At 37.2% G+C, this 25,520-nt stretch overlaps 1 protein-coding gene across 3 annotated transcripts in view; it reads left to right on the top strand.

The window, feature by feature from the left end:
• Positions 1–6,130: 6,130 nt before the first annotated feature.
• The window catches only part of LOC101739940 (D-beta-hydroxybutyrate dehydrogenase, mitochondrial), a 34,952-nt gene continuing 15,562 nt past the window's right edge, over positions 6,131–25,520 (top strand). Inside the window, exons 1-3 of one of the 3 annotated variants that reach the window (XM_038019302.2) lie at positions 6,131–6,278; positions 12,691–12,830; positions 17,590–17,769. In XM_038019302.2, the coding sequence (XP_037875230.1) occupies positions 12,720–12,830; positions 17,590–17,769 (291 nt within the window). In that variant the 5' untranslated portion in view covers positions 6,131–6,278; positions 12,691–12,719. Of the gene's footprint in view, positions 6,353–12,690; positions 12,831–17,589; positions 17,770–25,520 lie in introns of all 3 variants that reach the window. The other 2 variants (XM_038019303.2, XM_062675181.1) reach the window with 2 other exon arrangements.

The raw sequence follows: 25,520 nt of genomic DNA, 5'->3' as shown, positions 1-25,520 counted from the left end.
GAATCTTATTTTAAATAAATAAATGGTATTCGATTTTTAAGACCAAGGAGTTTTCAATTAAAAAGATTTTAATATGACAGGAACAGTGGAAATATTCCATTCCCGATACTTTTAGTGCAGCCCTCGTACAATAATGAAATGAAACTCCTATTCGTAACGATAAGGTTTTTTTACGCTTACAGTCTCGTAAATCAACGTGATCAGGTTTGTGATTCTTTGCGTAACCATCAAATCGACATTTTTTTAGTGCAGGACTCCCTCCTTAAGCCCACGCGCGCGACCCTAATATCGCAAACTATGACATGGTTAGGAACGACCGACTCACCGCTCGCGGTGGCGGTACCGTCATTTATTATAGAAGAGCTCTGGATTGTGTCCCGCTCAAACCTGCCTTGCTCACTAACATAGAAGCATCAGTATGCCGAATCTCACTGACGGGTCATCATATCCGTATATCTTCCACCTGATAAGATCGTACTAAGCAGCGATATTGCTCTATTCCAGCTCTGAGTCTCTCTAGAAGCTCTAGTCTAGTCTAAGCTCTGTCATTCTGGCGGGTGACCTAAATTGTAAACACAACCGGTGGAACTTGCATACCACAACCCTCAACAGTAGACGCTTCGACGCGTTAGTCGATGATCTTGCCTTCGATATTTTCGCTCCGCTAACTCCGACTCACTGCTCACTAAATATCGCGCATCGCTCGGGTATACTCGACATATTTCGTAGTTAGTAGTTTCAGAATTAGACTGAGACCACTGTCCTATCATTTTGTAACTATTCACCATGGGCGTACCGGACAGACTTGTGCTCATCATACGGGAACTTCTTGTCGAACTGCTCTTTACGATATCGAGTCGAAGGAACCCGATCCTCTCCGCGATCTCTCATGGCTGGAGCCCCGCAAAGCTCCGTCCTCTTGCCGCTCGTGTTTAGTTTATTTGTCAACGATATTCCCCGATCGCCGCCGATCCAGTTAGCCTTATTCGCCGACGACACGACTGTTTACTACTCGAATAAAGACAAGTCCCTAATCGCAAGGAAACTCCAGAGCGCAGCCGTAGGTAGCCCTAGGACAGTGGTCTCAAAAATGGTGCATAGACATGAATCTAGCGAAAAGCATAACGGTGCTCCTCTGCACTCTGGTGAAACTCCGCACGGATTAGGAGGTAGAATCTGACACTCCCGATCACCCTTTTTGGCCAACCTTGGGCCTGGGTATCACTCTGGATGTATCCATGACATTCCGCCCACATATAAAATGAATCTATAATCTATATAAAATTAATCTACTGATAAAATTACTGGTGGTAGGACCTCTTGTGAGTCCGCACGAGTAGCTATCACCACCCCGCCTATTTCTGCCGTGAAGCAGTAATGCGTTTCGGTTTGAAGGGTGGGGCAGCCGCTGTAACGATACTGAGACCTTAGAACTCATATCTCAAGGAGGGTGGTGGCATTTACGTTGTAGATGTCTATGGGCTCCAGTAACCATTTAACACCAGGTGGGCTGTAAGCTCGTCCAACCATCTAAACAATAAATAAATAATAAATAAATAAACTACGATCGTGCCGCGTTTATTCTCGGTAGACTCTACCTCATTATCTGTAAGTGGAGTAAAATATCCCTTCGGAACAACGTGACACTTTACAAAACTTGCAGTTGTTGGCAAGTCCCACCCCTTTTGCTGAGCCTTTGCTCGCCCACCTATCTTGGTGAAACTGGAGAGGCTTTCGGGCCACCAGTAATCCCTCATTCATAAAAAAAAAAACTATGAGAGCATAATAAATTAAATAGGCGTTGAATGATCGGCCATGGCTGATTATTGATTTTTTCATATAAAAAACTGCTATAATTAAACTTCTTCATAACAAAATTTATGTAGAATTTCTGGTGCGAAAGACTGAACTCCTCTCGCACGTTTCATATTTTACTTCGCCGTTTATTATTAAGTAATATAGAAATGAATTGCTTTACGGGATGTGTTTTAACCTGTAGCATTTAACGAGGCCTCCGTCTGTAGCATAGTAGGCGGTTAATAAAGTAATTAAAATAAACTCAATATAAATAATTGAGTAAAGCGAAGGTAATTTTGACTCGTACTCTTACTTGATTGTTGTTTCTTATACTCCGGAGACGTCAATCTTGCTCTTAAATTAACCTAACTTAAAACAAAAATGACGTCAGTTCGTGGTGGTTTTATTAAATTTAGGATTTTTATGGGGCATCAAGTAATTTGTCGGCGATGTGTCGACGAAATTGTCAGTTTCTCCTTTTGGAATAATGTTACTCATTTATAACTAGTCTGGCCACAAATACTGTTACATAAAAAAAATGTGTGTGTGTCCGCTCCGACGCACGACTGGAGTTTACTGGATATAAATATAAATTTGTGTCAGTTGAATACAGTAAAATATGGAAGTTACGTATTCTAGTGAGAATGATCCGGGAGTTGCGGAACACGTGGATGCGGTAATTAAGTAAGTCTATATAATTCACTTTTACAATTAATATATAAGTTGTCCATTCACTGATAGAAGGAATTGTTTATATTTAATAAGCTTTATTAATAAATGATTTGTAGCGGGTTATATTCGGGTATCAACCCACTAACAGTTGATACGTTCAGGAATCGAACCCGAACGGCGTCCGGCCACAAGCAAAACGATGTCGGTAAATTAAACGAAACAATACGAGAAATAGTTCTATATTACGACAACACGATACACTACAGATTATTAACAAATTAACGAGACACAAAACAAACGACTAACAAATATATGAAAATACAATAATGAGAGAAACGCGCGATCAGTACGAGGCTTTGTGGCGGACTGCCGGCGCAGCAGCCCGGCGTCACCTGCGATAACGCGGCCGCGCGTTGGCTCCTGATTGGCGCGCGCACGCATCACGCAATCAGGAGCCAATCAGGCGCATAACGCATTTCGTGTGACATGCTATACTCTCTAGTACGATTTTGGTCCCCATAATTTTCATACCCCGGGCCTATATATGTAAATCGATTCTTAAGGAGTAAACTCCAAAAACTTTTCTTTTTTTTTACTTTTTAATTATTTTGGATTTGGAACACGTATATTATTTTAAAAACTTCTTTCGACTTTGTGTCACTTCACATATTTTTTCGTGTTCATTATCAAATTACAATATGGAATGGGGTGTTAAAGAAAATAGGATTGCGGTGATCACCTTACACAAATTGGGTATGAAGCCGTCGGTCATATTCCAGACATTTCAAAAGCTTGATATCAGCCGTACGCTCGTATATCGTACTATCAACAGATACAACAACACTTTGTTTGTTGAAGACCAGAAAAGGTCGGGACAGCGTGCTGCTGCGTGCGTGCTGTTAGAACTATAAAGGCTCTTAATGCTGTTGAAGCCAGAATTCGTCGAAACCCCATTAGGAAGCAAAAAATCTTATCGCGAGATATGAAGATTTCCGCTAGGACTCTGTCGCATATTATAAAACAAGACCTTAAGCCCAGTGTTTATCGTCGATATACAGGACATGCACTTTTTTTTTTTTTTTTTTTTCGGGCCTGGAGCCGAACCTCCTACGAGGTCCCCGCGCCTATGGGGCGCGCGGGGTCAGAGTAGGGGGTTCCCGCGGTGAACACTACAACCAGACACGCGGCGCCACCCCGAGGACGCCCGACCGACGGGTCGTCGAGGCGATAGTCGACGACCAACGACGTCGGTCTCCGCGGTACGGCGGCCCTACCAGGCCGCCCGGGCGGTGCCGCTAGTGTTCCGGGATACCCCGCTGGGCCAGAACCAGCCTGCCGGGTCGGAACGCGATACACCACCGACCGGGTTGCTCTTCAACAGTATGTTCGGCGACGACAGCGACGACGAAAGTGCGTACCGCATCGCAGTCTGTAGCCGCCGACGCGTCGTCCCGTCCTCCTGGTGCCAGCGCGCTAGAGTGACGGTAGCGTGCGGCGCAGCCTCAACCCCCTTAGGTCGCCCCGTGACCATCACCGGGAGGAGACTGCCTCCTCATACAGGACATGCCCTTTATAATTAAAGATAGTGGATCGATTGAAACGTCTTGTATCGCGATACGCAGGTGAAAGGCACAGATATATCCTCTTTACCGTTGAAAAATATTTTCACGATTGAAGAATACTACAATCAGCAAAGTATAAAGTGTAAGTAACAGTTCTAAAGTAGCTGCTCAAATGGTTGCAAAGATACAACGTGGTCATCACCCAGCGTCAGTGATGGTTTGTGGGGCGTGTCTTATCAAGAGTCGCAAAACCACATTTTTGTGAAAAAGAGTGAAAACTTCAGCCAAAGCGTATCAAGATACAGTCTTGGGTCATGTTGTGGAACCTCTCAGCAATACACTTTTTAAAAACATGCCGTGGACTTTCCAGCAGGACTCTGCATCTGGTCACAAGGCACGAACTACCCAAGCCTGGCTTGAAACCAAAGTTCCGAATTTATAAGAGCTGAAGACTTTTAGAGTTCTCGTGTCGACTATAAAAACGTTGCAGATGACACGAAAGCAGTTAGTAATCGAATCTACTCGAAGCGAAACAGCGAACAGATCACCTGAAACGAAGCGAAAGAAGTGAGTTGAGAATTTTAAAGTTTTAATATGTGCTTCGGTGGAAGTTTTATTTATACCGAGCTCCAGCGCGTAAAAATATTTATAGATGAAATGATAGAAGTAGTTTTATTGATGTGTACGACTCGAGTAAATCGAAGAAAATAAAATATAGATTGGTTTGTTTTTTTGTATTGCTTAGGTTGTGCAACGAGCTCACGGCCGAACTAGTATTAAGTAGTCACCGGAGCCTATAAACAACAACGGAAATACCCCCAATCACTTTGAGATATGACTTCCGTTTCTGTAGTAAAAAAGATGCCCTTTGAATCGAAAGGCACTACTGCTTCGCGGCAGGAAGGTTCATAAGACGTCCCACCACTTGCAATTATGCAAATTATAATTTTTACGAGTTTGATTGAAGAGGCAGTGGACAGGGCACATTGCCCGTAGAACGGATGGTCGTTAGGATCAGAAAGTACTTGAGTGGCGACCGCGTACTGGAAGACGTAGCATGGGTAGGCCTCCTACAAGAGGGCCGACGACCTATTGAGGTTCACGGGGATCCAGTCGATGCAGGCAGCGCGGGACCGGTCTTTGTGGCGAGGCGTGGGGGAGGCCTATGTCTGGCAGTGGTCGTCTGTGGGCTGATAAGAAGATCTTTATTACAGATCTTATTATCATGTTAATACATTACCGCGGAAGATTCGTGAACACGAGAAGTCCGTATTTTATTACAAAAATTAGTAACGGAGTGCGTAATTCAAAGACAAAGACATTATAGTACATTGTATAATTCAAACATCAGTACAGAGTGTAAATTGTTACGATTATAACGGACGTTTTATCCTTTGGGCTACGACGACTTGATTTTGTTCTTTCATTTTGTATACATGTATGTATTCCATATAATAATATTCTAGCGTCATTTATCCGAATAAGCAGAAAATTGTTTAGTTTTCATTTTAAACTGAGCTTCACTTCTCAACGATAATGAGAATAAAAAATGACTCTATTTAACATAATGTACGTATGATTCAGTTTGTTTAAATAATCTGTGATGTCGGAAACCAAACTACCAAACACAAAATCATATTTTAACAATTAGTGTTATCTAGTGTACTGTGCCGAAGATCCTATAATAGGTTCTTAAAGACTTTAAAATGTCAATGTAAGCTTCGTTTTTCAAACTTGATTTTTGACCCCTTTGAAACTTGTCAGTAAATATAAATAAATAAAAACAATTTTAGCCGAATAAATAAAAACATTAGCCGGAGATGCGGCAGCTGTTTTACAATAAATTGTACATTTTATTCGGTGTAATCTGAAAATCACTGCAATTATTTTGCACTTACGGACTACGTTTAGTAAACAAAATGTTTTTTGCTTATTCTTTTCGGAAATTATTGTTGAATTTCGTCGATTTAATGCATTTGTGGATTGCCAAGATGTATTCTGAAGCTTCGAGTGAATATCTGATTTTACCATCTACGCGAAAACGGGGTAATAAATAATAATGCGCATGTGTTCTAATTTCGGACTATGCTTGTACGCGTGAATGCGTCGGAGCAGAGCACAGCCGTCGGTGCTTTTCGGTACAGTAGAATCTGATAGTTGCGTAGTACCACACGCACGCGAGTTACGTGTGACACGAGCTTATATCTCGCGAGTTTCTCGGCGATTCAAAGACATCATTTTTCAAATGTACGTGATTATTTAATTGACTCACACTTTTTTGTTTGTGAAAATTAGAAAGAGTTTTTTTGTGGTGTGGTAAGGTATTTTTGTGCGAGTGTCTCTGGTTGTCTTTACGTCCAACAATATTCAAAGTTGTTGATCTAAAATATGCTTCACATTATAGTATATTATATATTATCTCAATATCCATACTCGATTCAATAACATTTACATATTGAATTCATTTTAATACAGATATACTCAGGTAAATTACAAGTCCTCACATTAATCTATAATAAAACCACTTATTGTCTGTTAAGTAAGTAATTTTCTGTACATAATGCAGAATACGTTAATGCTGGCTGATATAACTGCGTAGGCTAATTGAAATATTTTGAAACGTGTTTTCGGTCCCTTTTGAAAATGTGATTACAAGTTTATGCGTTCAATTATGTTTTGTATGCCTTGAAAGGTTTTTTGTTCAAGAATATACAAGCAAAAAAAATTACTAAACAATAAAAATTCAGCTTGTACACCGCACTCTGACTTACAAAAGAACAATAACTCAGTAAAAACAATCGAAACAATTTTTTTATGAAAGACCATGGCAGAAAAGAACAGCGACCATATATAATACCTTCAACTGAAAGAGTAAAGCTTATAAAGCTTCATGTAATTCAAAAGTTATAAACGTGAAAAGAAATGAAATAATAAACATTATTTTGTAAACTTTTCAGGAAACACTAAGAGAAAGAAAAAATGGGTTCCTTTTTTTAATGTAATAGAAGCATTTTCAAAGAACACCATTCTTTTCATTATTTTCCTCGTGAAGCGGAATTTTGTAAGGACGGTTTCATTTCAATAAACCGAAAACTTCGCGATTAAAGCAAAGAAACAAACAAACCCAAAATGAATCGTTTGAAAATAACAACAAACTGAATCAGCAATCTTTTTACAACATAAAATTTTCACAAACATTTCTCATTTTATATTACTATATTGTATTTTATCCAACAAGTGATGTTAATGAATAGTACTAAGGTTTATTTCTAAAGACAGAAACAAAATCTAAATTTACTTTAAAGCCCAGACTATGAACTCAGAATTAGATACGATTTGGGTCTATGCCAGTTTTCTGATTCCGTCATCGATATTGATTTCCAGTGAATATTGACGTTTAATAATAAACTATTCCTCTGAGGTGTACCTCCAAGTCTAATATCAATTTATCGAGAAACTTGTATAAACAAACAACGCCTACGAAAAAAAATAACACATTTTAAACATTGAGTAACAAATACATATGTATATTTTAATAGTCAAACATAATATGGATACGAACCATTACATTTTTTTTATTAAGCTACTAGCTGACCCGGCAAACGTGTTACCTTAAATAAGATTTCTAGGGAAATTCTAGTGTAGAAAAAAAACCTCATTCAACCACATAGTACCTCATTATAACCAAAAAAAACATCCAAAAAATAAAAATAAAAAATAAATGTTTGGGGTGGACAACCCTTATCACTTAGGGGTATAAAAAATAGATAGTAGCTGATTCTCAGACCTACTGAACATACTATTGATACACAAATAAAACCAAAAAAACATGGCTGAAAAATGTATAGTGAGTACATCGAGTGAGTAAGACAGGAGACCGGCTTCGTCCTCATCCCTACTACGTGATGTTTGCTGGATGAGCGGTGACACCCGGCGGGGATAGCTGATCGATTGATAGTTGATCAGTAGTCGACCGGCGAGGGCAGATCAAATTGAATTAAAAAAAAAATCATAATTAAAGGAACTTGAAATTATAAACTCTGAATGAGAATTTATCGTACTACAATTATAATATTTTGATTGCCATCTTGCAACCTTATTGCGGATCTGTGCATAGAATAAAAAAAATAAAAATTTGGGATGGAAAAATAGAGGTTGATCGTATAAGAGTGAAAATGTAGAGTAATATGATTTTTTTATTTTAAGACATGACAAAATAAAAAAAATCTTGCCAAAAAAATTAAAGTTTATAGTTAACAAATAAAAAATTTAGGGTTGATCGTAGAGGAGTGAAAATTTAGGGTTGTATGTATTTTTGTATGCTGTATCATAAAAAAATAAATACAAAAAAAATTGTCTAAAAAATAAAAAATAAAATTTAGGGGTGGACCACCCTTAACATTTAGGGGGATGAAAAATAGATGTCGTCCGATTCTCTACTCTGGCCGATATGCAGGCTAAGATTCACGAAAATCGGTCGAGCCGTTTCGGAGGAGTTCAATCACGCACACCGTGTCACGAGAATTTTATATATTAGATTAATAGTTAATTAGTGCTTCAAAATATATATCTTTATTCATCTTGTGATTAGGAGTAAATTGCATGACCTTTTTTTTTCACAAAGCCTGTATCAGCTCTTTATCATAATTAAGTATTTTGTAACATGAAAAATGTAAAGAATTATTGTTGACCGTTTTTTGTTGTACATAATAGAAACAAAAAAATAAAAAATAAATTTCTGCGACTGCATATTACACTTTGATCACATCTCACAACGTGACATTTACATTCAGATTTAGTTTAATATCGTTTACAATTTATGATCGATCGTCTGACGTCAATCATCAGCCTCAGAATGGTAGGCCTGGAATAAACAAATACAATGTGTATGACCGAAATATATAAGTAAGAAAAAATATGGGGATATACCTAACCTATTATGTACCAGGTTCTAAATAAGTGTGCACAGTTTATATATTAAAATTGGCAACATTGAAATTTTACATCTATGATTATTCTGATTACAGAAAATAAACGCTGCACAAAAAAGCAAATAATATCATTTGTTCTTATTACATAAAAAATCGATACAACAACGCAGAAATTTACGCTGGTACTAGCAAACTTTGTAGTGTTCTTTACAGGAACATGATAACGGAGTTCTTGTGGCCTCATCTGGGCATCATAGATCCATACGACACGTGATTTCAACAGGACATCGTCAGCTGACACACTGCGCATGAATCAATCTATATGATCAATCGATTGCGATTTATTTCTATGGGATTTTATAAATCAGGTTTATATGCGAATAAAACGGGAACAATTACTGGGTTTAAGATTCAGGCCCAATACGTCATAGATGAGATACAAATTATCTTAAATTTCATAAAAACAACAAAGGCCTAACATCAGAGCCACGGTGCGCATTTATCGGATATTTTATTACATACTTATGTACATAATTGGAACATATTTACATTATATTGCAATTCAAAAAAAATATGTGTTTTATTTGTTAATTAAAAGTTTGAGACAGCCTGGATACTGAGTAGTAATGATACCTTGATAATTGATAGTTTAAGTAGTAATTAATTCAACTAGTCAAAAACTGACCAACTCTTCGACGACCACAAAAACTGGAAGGTATTCGAAACGTCGCAAATATTATTCCACCAAATAAAAATATGTTTGCGTTCATTAACCCAAAATATATTCGAGACAAGAATAAGTACAACCAGATCCCGATTCAGGTTCCGTAGTACAATAGAGTTTATAGGTATTTTAAAATAACAACGGGATCTTACACAACATTCTTTTTTTAAACAACGAAATGGTTTTTAAAAAAATGTATCACTGATCCTCTAACGATTGTTTATTCCGGCGACCTCTCACGGCCGGCGTCCCGCAAGGCTTCGTCCTCTCTCCCCCCTCTTTAGTTTGTTTACTAACGACATTCCCCAGTCGCCGCCAACCCGATTAGCCATATTTGCTGACGACACGAGCGTTTACTACTCGAGTAGAAAAAAATCCCTAATCGCGAGGCAATCCCAGAGCGCAGCTGTCACATCAACCCAGCGAAAAGCACAGCGGTGCTCTTTCAAAGGGCAAATTCATGATAATCGCCTTATCGTTGCAGCCTACTCCCCGAATCCTGATCACGCAGGAGCCAGTCGCCGTCGACGCCCTAGACACGTCCTTACGGATCCATCAGATCCAATAACCCTTGCTTCTGACGCCTTTAGCTAGACCAGTAGTTCCGGAGAAATGTGTGAAGAAAAAAAAAGCAGAAAATAATTCAATAATCCGCTGGCTTTTTCCCCATTACTTGCTCTTCTTTAGTTATCCTTTTTATGTATGTAAATATTATTGCGTATATGAGCCGAGCCAGTGGACCACCTGATGCTAATTACCGAAGCCTACGTAAAATGCTTGAGACTCGAGTTTTAAAGCTTAGTTTTATAGTAAAAAGGGCTAATCCACCCTTCAAACAGTTCACGGCAGAAATAGGCGGGGTGGTTACTTACCTCTGCTGGCTCACAAGACGCCCTGTGACAAGATATTATGTATTTTTTTTATTAAATGTAAAATAGACATCATCATAAAATAGACCTTCAGTCAGACAAATGATATTAGTTGAAGTTGATTTCAATTTGTTGTAATTAATCTACTGTAGAATTTATGTATACTTTTGATAAATTTTGGGTGGTTTAAGGTATACGGTATTGATTACATTTTACTGTAACACGAACGCTGTATGATGATGCTGCTAAAAACCGCGTTTGTTTTCAGTGAATCAGTTTGAGTGGATGGCTTATAGAAAAATATCATGAACACAATTTTACATTCATTTCTATGTTTAAAATTTCTAATTATTTTACTAGCAGTCACAACCCATCATAATTCTCCGACGAATCTAACGACACATTCCGGGTTTGGAAAAACCTTTGTTTCAGTACGGGTGAGATATTGCTCAATTAATGAAATATCACATCACATGTAAATCTCTATGAGCTCCGCTCAAGAACAGGCGTCAAGTGACTTAATCCATCAAAAATAATACACACAAGACGTCTGAAAGCCCTCGCGTATTCATAATACTAGAAAGACTATTAAATTTATGGGAGCTCAAATAAAATCTTTTCGCGTTTGGTATTCTTGTAACAAATCGTTCGGGTAATGGTTACAACCTTTTGAATGACGGTCACATTTCGATCGTATGTTAAATCGAGGATCGCCCACACGTCATCTATCAAAATTCATATAAATCTGGCAATGGCGGGTTTTAGGTCGGCCGGCGCACGGAGACCGTTCGTTTAAAAATAAACTTACGTCCGAACTGGGCCCGCCCGCTGTGCTCGCCACAGAACGATTCGCGACATTTACATCCACTGCACTTTCTATTTACAGCACAACACCCGGGCATCAAACAAGATTTTTTATCTATTAAAGTAATGATCAAAACATTTTTTTTCTCCTTGATTTAGGTTTATAACAGATTTATTTCCGAAAAGTATATTAAAATACCCCTTAAATGCAAATAATCTCCAATTCAGTTTTTAACATATTTATTATCGTTTTTTGTATACCGTACATTTTAAATGATATAAATTAATAATATTTTGTTCTATTGAAATGTTCGCTGTTTTCAATTCCAAGTACTGTATTTGTCTTTTATTAGATATACCTATGTCTTTGTTCATATAATCGTAAATTGTTGTCGTTGTGTATATTTAAAAACAATCAAAATCATGAGCTTATTTTGTCGTGAAAACATAGCTTATGAATAATTTAATTAGGATCTGGAATACACTAAGTAAGAAAAATAAGTAAGGGTCATTTGAAATCTTAAATAGGCAATAAACTGATGCAAAGGAAGTAACCCTTTACCCTCTTAGCTTGGCAGTCTTGACATTTATTAAAGTAATTTGGCACAGGTTGAATAGTGCATCTACAATCTAGATACTTTTTATTTGGAATGAAGGCATTGTCATATACAAGAGGCCTTTCCATCTATCTACGGGTTAAGTTTCACGTAGACGAGTTAAACGAGCAAGGTATTTTGTATTTTGTCTGCTGTGATCGATCAGTTTCAATCAATTGTACTTTTCATCAAACTGCCTTTCACCTTTCATATATAAAAGCAGAGACAAACTAGTTACGTACCGTTTTCTCCTCTGAGTGTCAACTGATTTTTTTGTTGTTTACATTTTTCACCAACCATTGTCTCTTCTGAGTGTCAACCGATTTTTTTGTTGTTTACATTTTTTTGCAACTGATCTTTTTTGTTCAAAATTTTCACTGTCAGAGGTTATGGTGGAATTTCAACAAATAAATAAACATTCACATCACATCGCACTATACACAACACATCATCATCCGATAGCCATTTAATAGACTGTCCACCTCTGGACTTAGGTATCACTAATATAAAACTACTGTGAAAAAATTGAGTTCACCCTCCGCTATAAATACCATCTTATGCTTTATTAAAATACATTTATTACGTTTCGAGATGATAATGACAAAAGCAATATAGCGGTTAGCAGTATACATCGCAGCTACGCCACTTTGATTTTGGAACAAATAACAAATTTTCTGATTTTAAATGTATATTTATTTTACTGAAGTGTAATAAAGAGATTAATTTTGTTGACAGTGTCGTGCTCGGAGCAGTAAGTGGGAATCATGGTTGCCGGGGACGTAACTCGGCGAGCGTCGATCACGGCGCCGTCGATGCATCGTCGGCCTTCAGCACGTCGAGGCTCCCTGATTAAAGGCCCATCGAACCCGTCTCAGGTAAGATAAGGCATATTTTTTTTATGATCACACAGCCCATAAAATTATTGGCCATAACACTTTTGGATCTATTAATGAATTTGTATATCTTAGTTCTCTAATAATGACGTAACAGCAGAAATAGTTAATAAAAAAATACTGTCAGCGAATAAATACTACTTCGGCCTGCTTAAATATTTCTGTTTCAAAATTCTATCACGAAATATCAAAATTATTCTTTATAAAAACCTACCGACACCCATTCTTACTTATGGCTCAGAGACATGGGTACTCAGCAAAAAGGATGAGAACCGTCTACTTGTATTCGTGCGTAAGATTCTAAGGCGGATATTCAATGCTGTGCAGGAAAACGATATATGGAGGACACTCTATAACCACGAGTTGTATGATATTTACATAGATCCTAATATCGTAAAAACTATAAAAATTGGACGCCTACGATGGGCAGGATATGTAGTTCGAAATGAGGAAACCAAAATTCCAAGACAACTACTATACCTATGGTAAACCAGAGGACCGCAGAAGTCGTGGCAGGCGATGGTTAGATGGCGTAAAGCAGGACTTCAAAGTTGTTGGTGTCAAAAACTAGAAGGAGAAAGCCCTGAACAGAGCAGTCTAGAGAGACATACTGGACCGGGCTAAGGGCCAGCCTGGGATGTAAGGCCTAAGATGAAGAGATGATGAGTCTACATTTTTGGTAACATAAAAAACTCCTTCAAATACTGCCGAATCTTTATAGAGCACAATCACTAATTACGAAATTTCCTTAGTCACTGAGTTATGAACCCCTTGAGACATGGAACCAAACGAAAAACAATTACGGCGACGATGCTTGCGCTAACATTTATGTGCAAACTTTCCACATAAACGTATTTTTAAATTGAAACGTTTATTAAAACATTATTTATAAAACCTTTAAAACCTTATTTATAAAACCTTTAAAACCTTATTTATAAAACCTTTAAAACCTTATTTATAAAACCTTTAAAACCTTATTTTTATTAAAACCTGAAACATTTTATAGCATATTTATATTACTCCACCGAGGATCACTAGATAAAATAATACTTTGCAAATGTTACATGATATTTTTTGTTTCTATTTCCGAAGAGATTTTCAAATGGAGCTCGGGTAAAAAAATTATATGATTCAATTTTTACAATTCTTCGAAATTATTTTAACTGAACAATGACTTTCAAAGGATTTAGATATTTTTCCAGTATCTAAAATGTTTCTTGTGAAAATCTTAAATCAGCCCAGCGTGTGTAACACAAATATGTTTATTGTTTTGAATTTTATCATGTCGATTCTGGCGCTCGGATGAGAAAACGAAAATAACGTGAGCTTGCAAGAGAAATAAGTAGATTAATAAAAGCATTTGTATTTGAGTACACATGTAATAAAAATGAAAAAATCATTTTACAAACTGAAAAGTACTGGAATTTTTCGACGTCTATCTATTAACCTCTTTTTGTGGGACGCCTCGACTAAAACTAGATTAAAATAACACTTTACGCAAACATTATGGCACAGTTTTTAAAATTAGCGGTCTTATGGCAGTTGTACATGTAATTGCTTAGATATAAACTTAAGTACGTTCATAATTAAAGATTATTTTTTCGAAACTTTATTGCATTCAAAAAATAACTACACTATAAAATATATTACTCGGTGCTCATATCACTAAAAGCTATCTCTTTCTGGCAACCATTATAGCGAATGTTGTAGTATTACATAATCCTATTTTTTTTCAATGAGAACTGATAAGAAGTAAATGATACATGCCCTAAATGATACACGAAAAGCATATAATAATATGACGGAGAGGTTTGTTCCATGATGTTTTTAAAATGATGACGTCAGCGTTGCTGACGCCGTTCTCTTCATGATTACCATTGCCTTCCATAGTGACAGTAAGTAGGATTCACTTTTTCAATGAGTTCCATTTATTTAAAGTGTATAACAATAATAGCAGAGAGCTCCGTCTCGTTCGACTGCTCGAGCCGGAATGTTTTGTACATACAATTATTATTGTCACTCGTATTAATAGTAGAAAGTGGGGATAGCTTAGACATGAATTCTCTTGAATACAGTCTTAAACAGTTGTTGACATGCGTAACATTAAGGAAAAAGTTAACTTTGACTATTTTTAGTTAACTAAACAGTGACGCTGCACCGACGTATACTTTTATTTAATAACAATATAAATTTAAACAATACAAATACAATATACACAACACAACTCCTGCAAAAAGAAACCAAAGGAGTAATGAACAGCAATAGGCAAGTAAGGTTTCTTCTACATTCTTTTGAAAGAAGATTGTTAAGTACATTCATAGACTGTTATTACAAAAAGTCAAGCTAAATAAACACACATAAGTATCTTAAATGAAATCTAAACATTATTTACGATAAGAGGGAGTATAATTCGTAGCCAGTCGAGCTAAGTATTGAATTTTGATACAAGTACATGTATGTATATAAATTGAAAACTTGTGCAAATAATTATAAGCAATTTTTCTAAATGCTTGTGTTTTATCAAGATAGACAATCGGTACGTACGGGGATACGGGTACTGTGATGAAGCTGTGCTTTCAGTCTTTTCGTTAGCAAACATTTACGCGTCTCTTGTATAGTCCTAAGGATCCTGTGTATGTAAACATCTATCAGTAATTAGACAATTTGTTAATAAGCACGATTCTAGTTATGGCTAAAGTTAAGTCAGAAATGTATAAACTTGTGACGGTTGTTAAAATATTTAAGTAATGAGGTGTTGTTTTCAGTTCTGTAGATGACGTAGTGTCACACATACTAAATATCTTTGACTATCTGAAAACTTTATTTAATAATAATAGGAATGATCCGGGTGATTAGTTCTATTAGCTAAAATCGTAACCACAACCGTAGTGTCTCGATCCCTGAAACAGATCAGTCATTTTATTTAAACATATCTGTATATAAAAGTGGGGCTTACCCAATGGTCTAAGATAGCATTATAATGTGCGGTCAATAAATTGCCAGAACACCGGAACATTTTACTACATGGCGGACGATATTTCATCTATTTCCTGTGATAAGGGAAAATATTCAACAACAAAACATACATAATAAAAATATAAGCGTAAATCAAACTTTTTTATTCTTCAATTTCATTGAAAAATTGATTTACGATGAGATCGTGCTATTATGTTGAGGACAATACCTTTCCTTTCAATACGAAAAGATATTACGGTCTGCCTATTTCTTTATTTCTTTATTTATTTATTTAATCAACAATGTTTCAACAGCATTTAACTAGACACAAGGTACAGAGGATGTTTTCACAAACATGAGCCAATTAGAGAAACACATTATGTTTCCAAAAAATGTTAACATGATTAATGAACACAGGTAGTCCAACTAAGGTAAAGGTAAGGCAGTTAAATAGGTAGATAAATTTTGTCAAATGATAACTTGCAGAATAAGTTTGAATCTGATTGTGTTGTGTCGATGTGTGTAAGTGCGTGTGAGTGTATAAAGTGGTTGGTTTACATGGACGCTCGAATTGATTATGAACGTTGATTGTTAATTGTAGAACACCCAATTTATTTATTACAATTTATGTTTACGCTAGATTTATAAGCAGTGATACTGCAATATTTTTATGGGTTAAAATACTCGTAGATTCAGGGATAAAATTTAGGAATTATAGCATGTTTTTGAAGTTTTGCGTGAGACGTTTAGACGTTGAAAAAAATCGAAAATTTTAGGATTTAACGCTTTTAAGATAGTTCATTTTGGTGAAACGTATATAGAGCGTAATTCACAATTCAAAATAAAAAATATATATATTAAATTCTCCCGATATTTTAAGTTAATTCATTAAAGTCTTTTATAAATCTTTAAGTTCGCCATTATATGTACTTACTTAATCAACACTTAATCATTACTTAATCAAATGTTAAGTTTGCTTATGACACTTAATAAGGATCAAGCATCACGGCATCACGAAATAAGAAATCACAAGCATATTACAAGCACAAGTTTACGTTTTTTTGATTTTCGTTCGTTGACAGAAGAGCTCACGCTTCGCCTAATAAAAATCGATCCCATCACTGCTTACACTGTAACTTAAATGCTCACCTTAACACCTTGGCTGCGGCAAGTAAAATCATAAAACTTCATCTGGGGTGGCGCCGGGTCAAAATGCGCCCCCGTCGATATTTCCACAAAGGCGGGGAAGGTTTTTCTCGAAGCACCATCACTAGGGTAGATTCAAATGCTATAAGTTTGCGAGTACATACTGTATACAATTTATAGTATATAGTTGTCGATGTCAAAATCTTACAAACACTTGTAATAAATCGGTCCGCACAGCGAGAGAGACAGTCTTCTTCATCCGCACTAGCTGAAAATACCGCGGCGGGCCAATATGGGCATGTCCCGCAGTAAACATGTTAAGCTGAAGTTTTAGTTGTATTTTAATGTCAACTATTGCGCTCTTCAGACCTAATTATTAATTTCTTCCTGAATAAAAATAAGCAAAACTGTGGTGGCGATGCGTACGGAAACCCAACACTTCGGTCAAGACATAAATTAGTACAAAAAATGATTTGGAAAAAATCTACTAGTAATAGACAAAGTTGGGTTCCTATACTCATGGGACTGTGTATTATTATAGAGAGAATCAGAAAAATATTCAATAAAACATTATAAAGAACTCCAACTATTTTAAAAATATGTACTTTTGACGATTACTTTAATCTTGTTTGTTGAACAGGAAGTTCCATGGGATATCATCGACCGCTGTGCACTGCCCATTGTCTTATGCCACGCCCTCGCCGTCGTACTCTCCACGATCCTGAACTCCCTGCATATCAGTCAAGTGTCGGTCTTCACGCTATTTTTATGGTTTGCAATTTCCGTAACTGGATCCTTGTGGTTCTACCATAATTTACAGGTACGTAACTTCAATAAATTATTAATTTTCTGATTAACTTACTGTACTGTAATTAAAGAATTTTCATTCTGCAGCCAGCAATGGAATGAACAGCTATTTTGTTACTATATATTTAATTGATTAAAACGGAACTGTTTTGATCTTCCATGTTCTTCTGTCCGTACGTCAAAGTATTTTTAGTCAGAGACCATTGTCGTATAAATCACAGTATATACGCTACGGCCTACCGTCTACAAACCTATATGTTCAAATGTTTAACCACAAAACTTTCGTTTCACGTCGTCATGGTGTCTGCTAAATACGACGACGCAACGACATTGATAAGACATACGTTCATCTTCAAAAACATTTATAGCAAAATACTTCAAGAAAGATATATAAAAAATAAAGAAAAGTGACAGACATGTATTTAAATTTTAAGTACTAGATTTCACGGATGCCATTCGAATTTTTTTTTTTCGATTTTGTTTAGGTGCTGTTGTTGTAGACCAGCACACGGCCCATTTAGTGTTAAGTGTTAACTGGGGCCCATAGACATTAACAACAATTGCCACCACTAACTAATTACAAATTGCCACCACTAACCATGAAACACGTCGTGGCCTAAAAGGATAAGAGGGCCGGTGCATTCGTATGTAGCGATGCACCGGTGTTCGAATCCCGCAGGCGGGTACCAATTTTTCTAATGAAATACGTACTTAACAAATGTTCACGATTGACTTCCACGGTGAAGGAATAACATCGTGTAATAAAAATCAAATCCGCAAAATTATAATTTGCGTAATCACTGGTGGTAGGACCTCTTGTGAGTCCGCACGGGTAGGTACCACCACCCCGCCTATTTCCGCCGTGAAGCAGTAATGCGTTTCGGTTCGAAGGGTGGGGTAGCCGTTGTAACTATACTGAGGCCTTAGAACTTATATCTCGAGGTGGGTGGCGCATTTACGTTGTAGATGTCTATGGGCTCCAGTAACCACTTAACACCAGGTGGGCTGTGAGCTCGTCCATCCATCAAAGCAATAAAAAAAAAAAAAAAAAAAAAAAAACATGAGTTCTGAGTCTCAGTTTTAAACTATAACTTATACAAGGGCTACCCCACACTTCTACCATGCCCCACCACTAGACCCAAAGTGGATCACGTCATTGACGTTTTAATGTCTACGGGCTCCGGTAACCACTTTACTACACCAAATAATAAAATGGAAACAATAATTCAATAGAACCTCTTACCCTTGCATAAGCCTTCAGCTCTAACGCTAGGAGAAGGCTTACGGACCCCGGTAACCGTATTCGTCGAACTTTGCAAAGAGTTCGACGTGCAACGTAACCCATGCATTAGCCCGCTGAGTTTCTCGCCGGATCTTCTAAACGGGTCGCGATTCCGATCCAGTAGTAGATTAATTCGCGAAACAGTTGCTCTTGAGTTGTTAGGTCTCCTTTGGAGGCGCTCGGGCACCTGTTAGTAAAACCCACCCCTCCTGGCTGAGCCCGTGCTCGCCCACCTATCTTGGTGAAACTGGAAAGGCCTCTGGGCCACCAGTAATCCATCAATAATAAAAAAAAGAACCTGTCACACACACCGGCATTTTACCTATTAGCCGACGATCACTTCAATGGCCTTGCTCTTAATTCTCAAGTAGATAATGGCAATTATAAATAACTAACATTAATAAATACCGTATTTATAGATAGTTGAGTTACAAAAAATAGTTAGCTACCGGGAAAATAGTAGTGATACAAAAATTCATCATGCGAACGCACACGTATCGATTATGTTTGAGAATTCTTTGATTTTTCAGTAATATATTTATTCATAAAACCTCTAACAATCAAAACGATAAAGAAAGTCACCTAAATGCAGTACTTAACCAGTGATCACCATTTTAGTATAAAATAACACTTAAATCTTTATTGCGAACAATAAATTCTCTTTCTGTTTTAAAACTACACGCGATCTCGTATATCTTGAGCTCTGCAATCGTAAATGAGGTGTTTAATTTGACGCTCACGTGTTCCCGAACATATTACCATATGTAATAAATGGCTTCAATACAAAAATTGCACCTGTACATTTATATATGTTCGCCACTGAAAATTTACATGTGAAGCGGGTTCATAATGTCAGATTCAATAAAGAAAGCGCCCGGAGAACCTTATTAGTCACATGAATATTCATAAACAGGTCCAGAATTCCCTCGTGCAACAATTTCAACTCTAACGTATGTGTTGTTTCCGATTTGGTAGCTTCTGGGTAACGTTTAATGCTTTGGACTTTCGCTTGATTGCGCAGCCGCGTGCTATCATCCTTACATTTAGATAATTTTTTTATGTTTACTTATGTGCGGTAGGCAACGGCTTGGCTCTGCCCCTGGCATTGCTGAAGTCCATGGGCGACGGTAACCACTCACCATCAGGTGGGCCGTATGCTCGTCTGCCTACAAGGGCAATAAAATAAAAAAGCTGAAGTATCGGGAAACATTATAAAGTCACCATTATATACCACCATAAGGCTATAAATTTGTCAGTTTTATTGAAAAGTCATGATATGTATCGCTTTGTATAAAATGAAAACACAATTCGTATCGAATAAATTTTCCTTAAAGAAAGACGTTAACGCCCACGCTATCTCTTTAACTGATAGCTTACGTGAAGCTACTCCCACTACGTCAAGACTAAATGCCAAAACAACCTTAAGATTATACACATTACAGGCAGTTTTTTTACAACACAAAAGTTTGTACATCTGACAATATACATAACAGTGTCCTCGTTTTATGGTAAAATAGTAAATTTAGCAATTCTGAAATATGCATAAAAACATTTATAATTTACTTTAGTTCTACAAGAATTAACAAATTGAAAAATAATTTAATGATCAATTTTAGTGTAAATTATCATTGTTGTAATATTATTATTATATATTATATATTTACTTATTTTGTAGTTTCGGTGCTCGGATAAAGAGTCGTATATAAACTATATTTCTAGCTTCGTCTCCAAGGTGTAATTCGCCGTTGTGTAACTCGCCCTAATAGTTAGAAGGCTAAAACATAGTAACGCCCATAATTCTGCGTGAAATCTTAGTTACGACTTTCGAGTCATAGCCGGGTCTGGCGCTTGGAAACCATTATTTAGCTACGGATGACAAGTGCGTAGGTGGGCAAATACGTTAAGAACTTTGTCTGAGCATTTTATGGTTACTCTATTTTTCTGGATGACTATTGTTGGAAAGCATGAAGATATGTCATTTACTGTCTCTTGCTTATAACAATGAAACATGATTTACCATGACATGAACTTAAGAATTAAATTAAAATCACTTTAAGTTTCTTCTTTAAATCGCTTACTAATTCTATTGCGTTGTTATTTAACTTATACCTTTAAACGAGCAATTCTTGTATATATATATACTATTTTTCGAATAATAATGCTATTTTTCTTAATTGAGGGCAACTAACCGCTTTAAAGACACAACAAGATGACGTTATCAAAAAAAAGCAAAGCAAGTCATCACCTAGTTTTTATTAAAAATCAACACTTGTAAAGCTCGACTGTCTGCTAGGATAAACCAATTATGAACGTTAATATAAATAAATTTAATATTTTCTTTGTATTCCGCGAGTTGTAGATTTACTTAAAATTACTTTTACAGTTTAATCTCGAGTTTTGTTTGTCATTTTGTTATTTCCGACCGAGTTTCGAATGCTTTTCGTGAAGAGAGACTAGAAACCAAAGTACGCCTGGTTTTAATTATTTCGAGTGGTGAAAGCCTATTTGTTTTAAGCGAAATCTCGCGACATTTATCTTTTTAATTAAAGGTGCGTTTGTTTTGGTATTAGCATCAACAATTAGATATTGTTAATAGAACTTGAATGAAGATATTACTCCATTCAAATAGCTAAAAAAGTTTTTTCTTATCATATTTTTTTTAATATTTTAAACTTTTCATAGCTCTCCTGTAACGTAGCAAAAGTTTTCCCTTAATCCGAATAACCTTTCACTCCTCGATTCGATTAAATTGTCATTTTCATCAATTTCATGAAATATCTCCGTTTAACCCTTACATGCTATACTCTAGTCTGATATTATAACTGATCAGTGGTTAGTACTGTAGAGCATTTTTAATACGCTTTCATTAGCTTCAGACGTATTTATTTATTAAATACTAGCTGACCCGGCAGACTTCATAGTGCCTCAATCGATAAATAAAAGACCTAAACTTTATTTAATTCCGAGAATTTTCACATTTATCTACCTTTTAAACCTTCTCTGGACTTCTACAAACAATTCAAGACCAAAATTAGCCAAATCGGTCCAGCTGTTCTCGAGTTTTAGCGAGACTAACGAACAGCAATTAATTTTTATATATACCTATATAGACTAGCTGACCCGGCAGACTTCGTAGTGCCTCAATCGAGAAATTAAAGACCTAAACTTTTGTATAAAATAAACCCATGAAAACAAAATTGTTACTTTTAGTTAATTCCGAGAATTTTCATATTTATTTACCTTTTAAACCTTCTCTGGAGCTCCACAAATAATTCAAGACCAAAATTAGCCAAATCAGTCCAGCCGTTCTCGAATTTTAGCGAGACTAACGATTTCATTCAATTCATTTATATATATATATAGATTATAGATAGATGAATGATTTACAACCCACATGGTGTCACATAGTATACAAATCACAACGTGAAAACCAATACCCTCTTGAAACACGAGCAGTCTAAATCTGATTTACAAATAAATATAAAAAATATATCTTCAAAGTTGAACGCATTACTGCTTCTCGGCAGAAACAGAAGAGGTGCTAGTATCTACCCATACGAGCTCATGTACATTAATTAAATTTATGGTAGGCAGTAAGTAGCTTGGCTATGCATTTGACATCAGTTCCCCTATATGCTCGTCCGCCTACAAGGGTCATATAAAATACCCACATTGAGTAATGTGCGCCGAGCTTCGAGTGGATTCTTCTCAGCAGTGAAACTTCATTTCGAATCGGCAAAAAATTTCTCAGGATATTAAGTGCCAATGAAGGCCTTTTTTGTTAGTTTTTTTTTAACGCTGGGGAATCCGTTTACGTATACCCGGTCGAGAGGGGTAGCAGACCGGGTTATGTCGGACTCCTGCGCCTCCAAAGAAGAAGAGGAAGAAGAGGAAGACCAAAGTCCTCCTCTTCTTCCAATTCCTACCGGGAGACTACGCCTTGAGAAAGGCGCGCGAGGCGCTGCGCGGCGTCAATCACGCAGGACCCGCCCCGCAAAACCGACTACCGACTAAGCCCCATCGAGCTCTACTACTCCGACTCCACGAAACCTACGGTACCGCATAGTGCGCGCCGAAGATACGCCGTCGCCGGTACCCGTCCTGACAATAGGACGGGATTTCATACCCGGCAAGATCTCGCAGGAAGTCGTCTCGGGAGATACACCGTGAGCCATCTTGCGCCGCCTCACCACGGAACCGACAGCAGAGCATCGGGCGCCCCCGCACCCGGTACCCAACAGCCCCTACAAGAGATTAACGGGACCATCGTGCCCGCGTCACCCACCCCGCCATCTTCGCTGAGGAGCCGAAAAGGGATCCCACTCCGTTTCCTCCTCAGCCTCGCGGAACGCCATGACCAGGTCGCAAAATCTGGCCATGGCCTCCCATGAACTCTGGTCTTCTAGCACGCGGGCGATGACAGCCCGCCAGGAGAGGTCCCTCCCCAGCACCGCGATGAGATCTCGCCGCGAGTGCTCCTAACGCGGGCACGCTTCGAGTGCGTGCTGAGCGTGATCGTCCGGATGCCCGCACTGGCGGCAACCCGGATGTGGCTCTCTCCTGCAGACCGTCCACAGGTAGTGAAGGCCTACTTGAATAAATACACGGACTTTTATATTAAGTACTAGCTGACCCGGCAGACTTCGTAGTGCCTCAATCGATAAATAAAAGACCGACGGGGGACATATCAAAGGAAAAACAAAATTGATATTTTTATTTAATTCCGAGCATTTTCACATTTATCTACCTTTTAAACCTTCTCTGGACTTCCACAAATAATTCAAGACCAAAATTAGCCAAATCGGTTCAGCCGTTCGGAGTTTTAGCGAGACTAACAAACAGCAATTCATTTTTAAATATACTTAGTCTGGCCATAAATACTGTTACAATTAAAAATAAACAAAATATTACATTTGAATTTGGAATCTGTCATTTTTATAGGTGCAATGAGACCTCCTCTGTTTGTGACAGAAAAAGATCTGGCCGTCCACTTAGTGTTCGTACGAAAAGGGTGGTCAAAGTAGTAAGGGAAATAATTCGAAGAAATCCTGTCCGAAAGCAAAAGATTTTATCTCGGGAGATGAAGATAGCACCTAGAACCATGTCTCGGATAATAAAAGATGACTTAGGACTTGCAGCTTATAAGAGACGTACTGGTCATTTCTTAACTGATAATTTAAAAGAGAATAGGGTGGTTAAATCGAAAGAACTACTGAAGCGGTACGCAAAGGGAGGTCATAGAAAAATTTTGTTTACGTTTGAGAAAATTTTTAGAATTGAGCAACATTTTAACAAACAAAATGACCGTATTTATGCTCAAAGCTCTAAGGAAGCTTCCCAATTAGTCAACCCGGGCAACGTGGGCACTATCCGATTTCAGTGATGGTTTGGTGGGGTATTAGCTATGAAGGAGTGACTGAGCCATACTTTTGTGAAAAAGGTATCAAAACATCGGCACAAGTGTATCAAGATACCATTCTTGAGAAGGTAGTGAAGCCCCTTAACAACACCATGTTCAATAATCAAGAATGGTCCTTCCAGCAAGACTCGGCGCCAGGTCATAAAGCTCAGTCTACGCAGTCTTGGTTGGAAACGAACGTTTCGGACTTCATCAGAGCTGAAGACTGGCCGTCGTCTAGTCCCGATCTTAATTCGCTGGATTATGATTTATGGTCAGTTTTAGAGAGTACGGCTTGCTCTAAACGCCATGATAATTTTGAGTCCCTAAAACAATCTGTACGATTGGCAATAAAAAAAATTACCATGGAAAGAGTGCGTGCTTCTATTGATAACTGGCCTCAACGTTTAAAGGACTGTATTGCAGCCAATGGAGACCACTTCGAATAAGATTTTTATACTTTAAATTGTTTTATATTTATGTATTAAACTAACACACTGTAAAAGTAATAAATGTTATTTGCAATAGATTTTTTTTTTCTTTGTCCCAGTATTTATGGCAAGACTAGGTATAGATAGATAACGTATTATTGATATCACCTCCGCTACATCCATGTAATTTCATATCGATCAGAGTAATTCAGAAGTTTTAAGGACAGCGACGATAACTCTAAAGACGATACTTTGATAAATAACTGATGTTCCATACATTTCGTTTTTTTGGGGATTTGTAATTTTCTCGGTTTTTCTATTTTTATGATTCTTTTACGATACTTATTTTGTAAGTAGAAAACATATTACATAATATATAGTATGAAACAAACTACTTTAGTTTTCCAATTAATCTTACATACGTCTCAAGGTTTTTACGTTAATTATGTATTTAAGGCGGAAAAGTTTTTAAAATATGCATTTTCAGGCAATGCACGTGATCAACTTTTTTTTATTATACGCCAGTCGAATTACGTTTCCTTTGACGTACCCTTTAAAAAACCGTAGTACTTTAGTCCACTTTCTATAACTATTATAGGCAGAAAGTTATCCTGTTTCGCCAAATCTGCGACAAAGACATTAAGTTTCTACCA

The sequence above is a fragment of the Bombyx mori genome, chromosome 23, assembly GCF_030269925.1.
Source record: "Bombyx mori chromosome 23, ASM3026992v2".
In the NCBI taxonomy this organism is placed as follows: Eukaryota; Metazoa; Arthropoda; class Insecta; order Lepidoptera; family Bombycidae; genus Bombyx; species Bombyx mori.
Note: the sequence above shows the minus strand (reverse complement) of the source record. Positions and strands in the feature narration are given on the sequence as shown.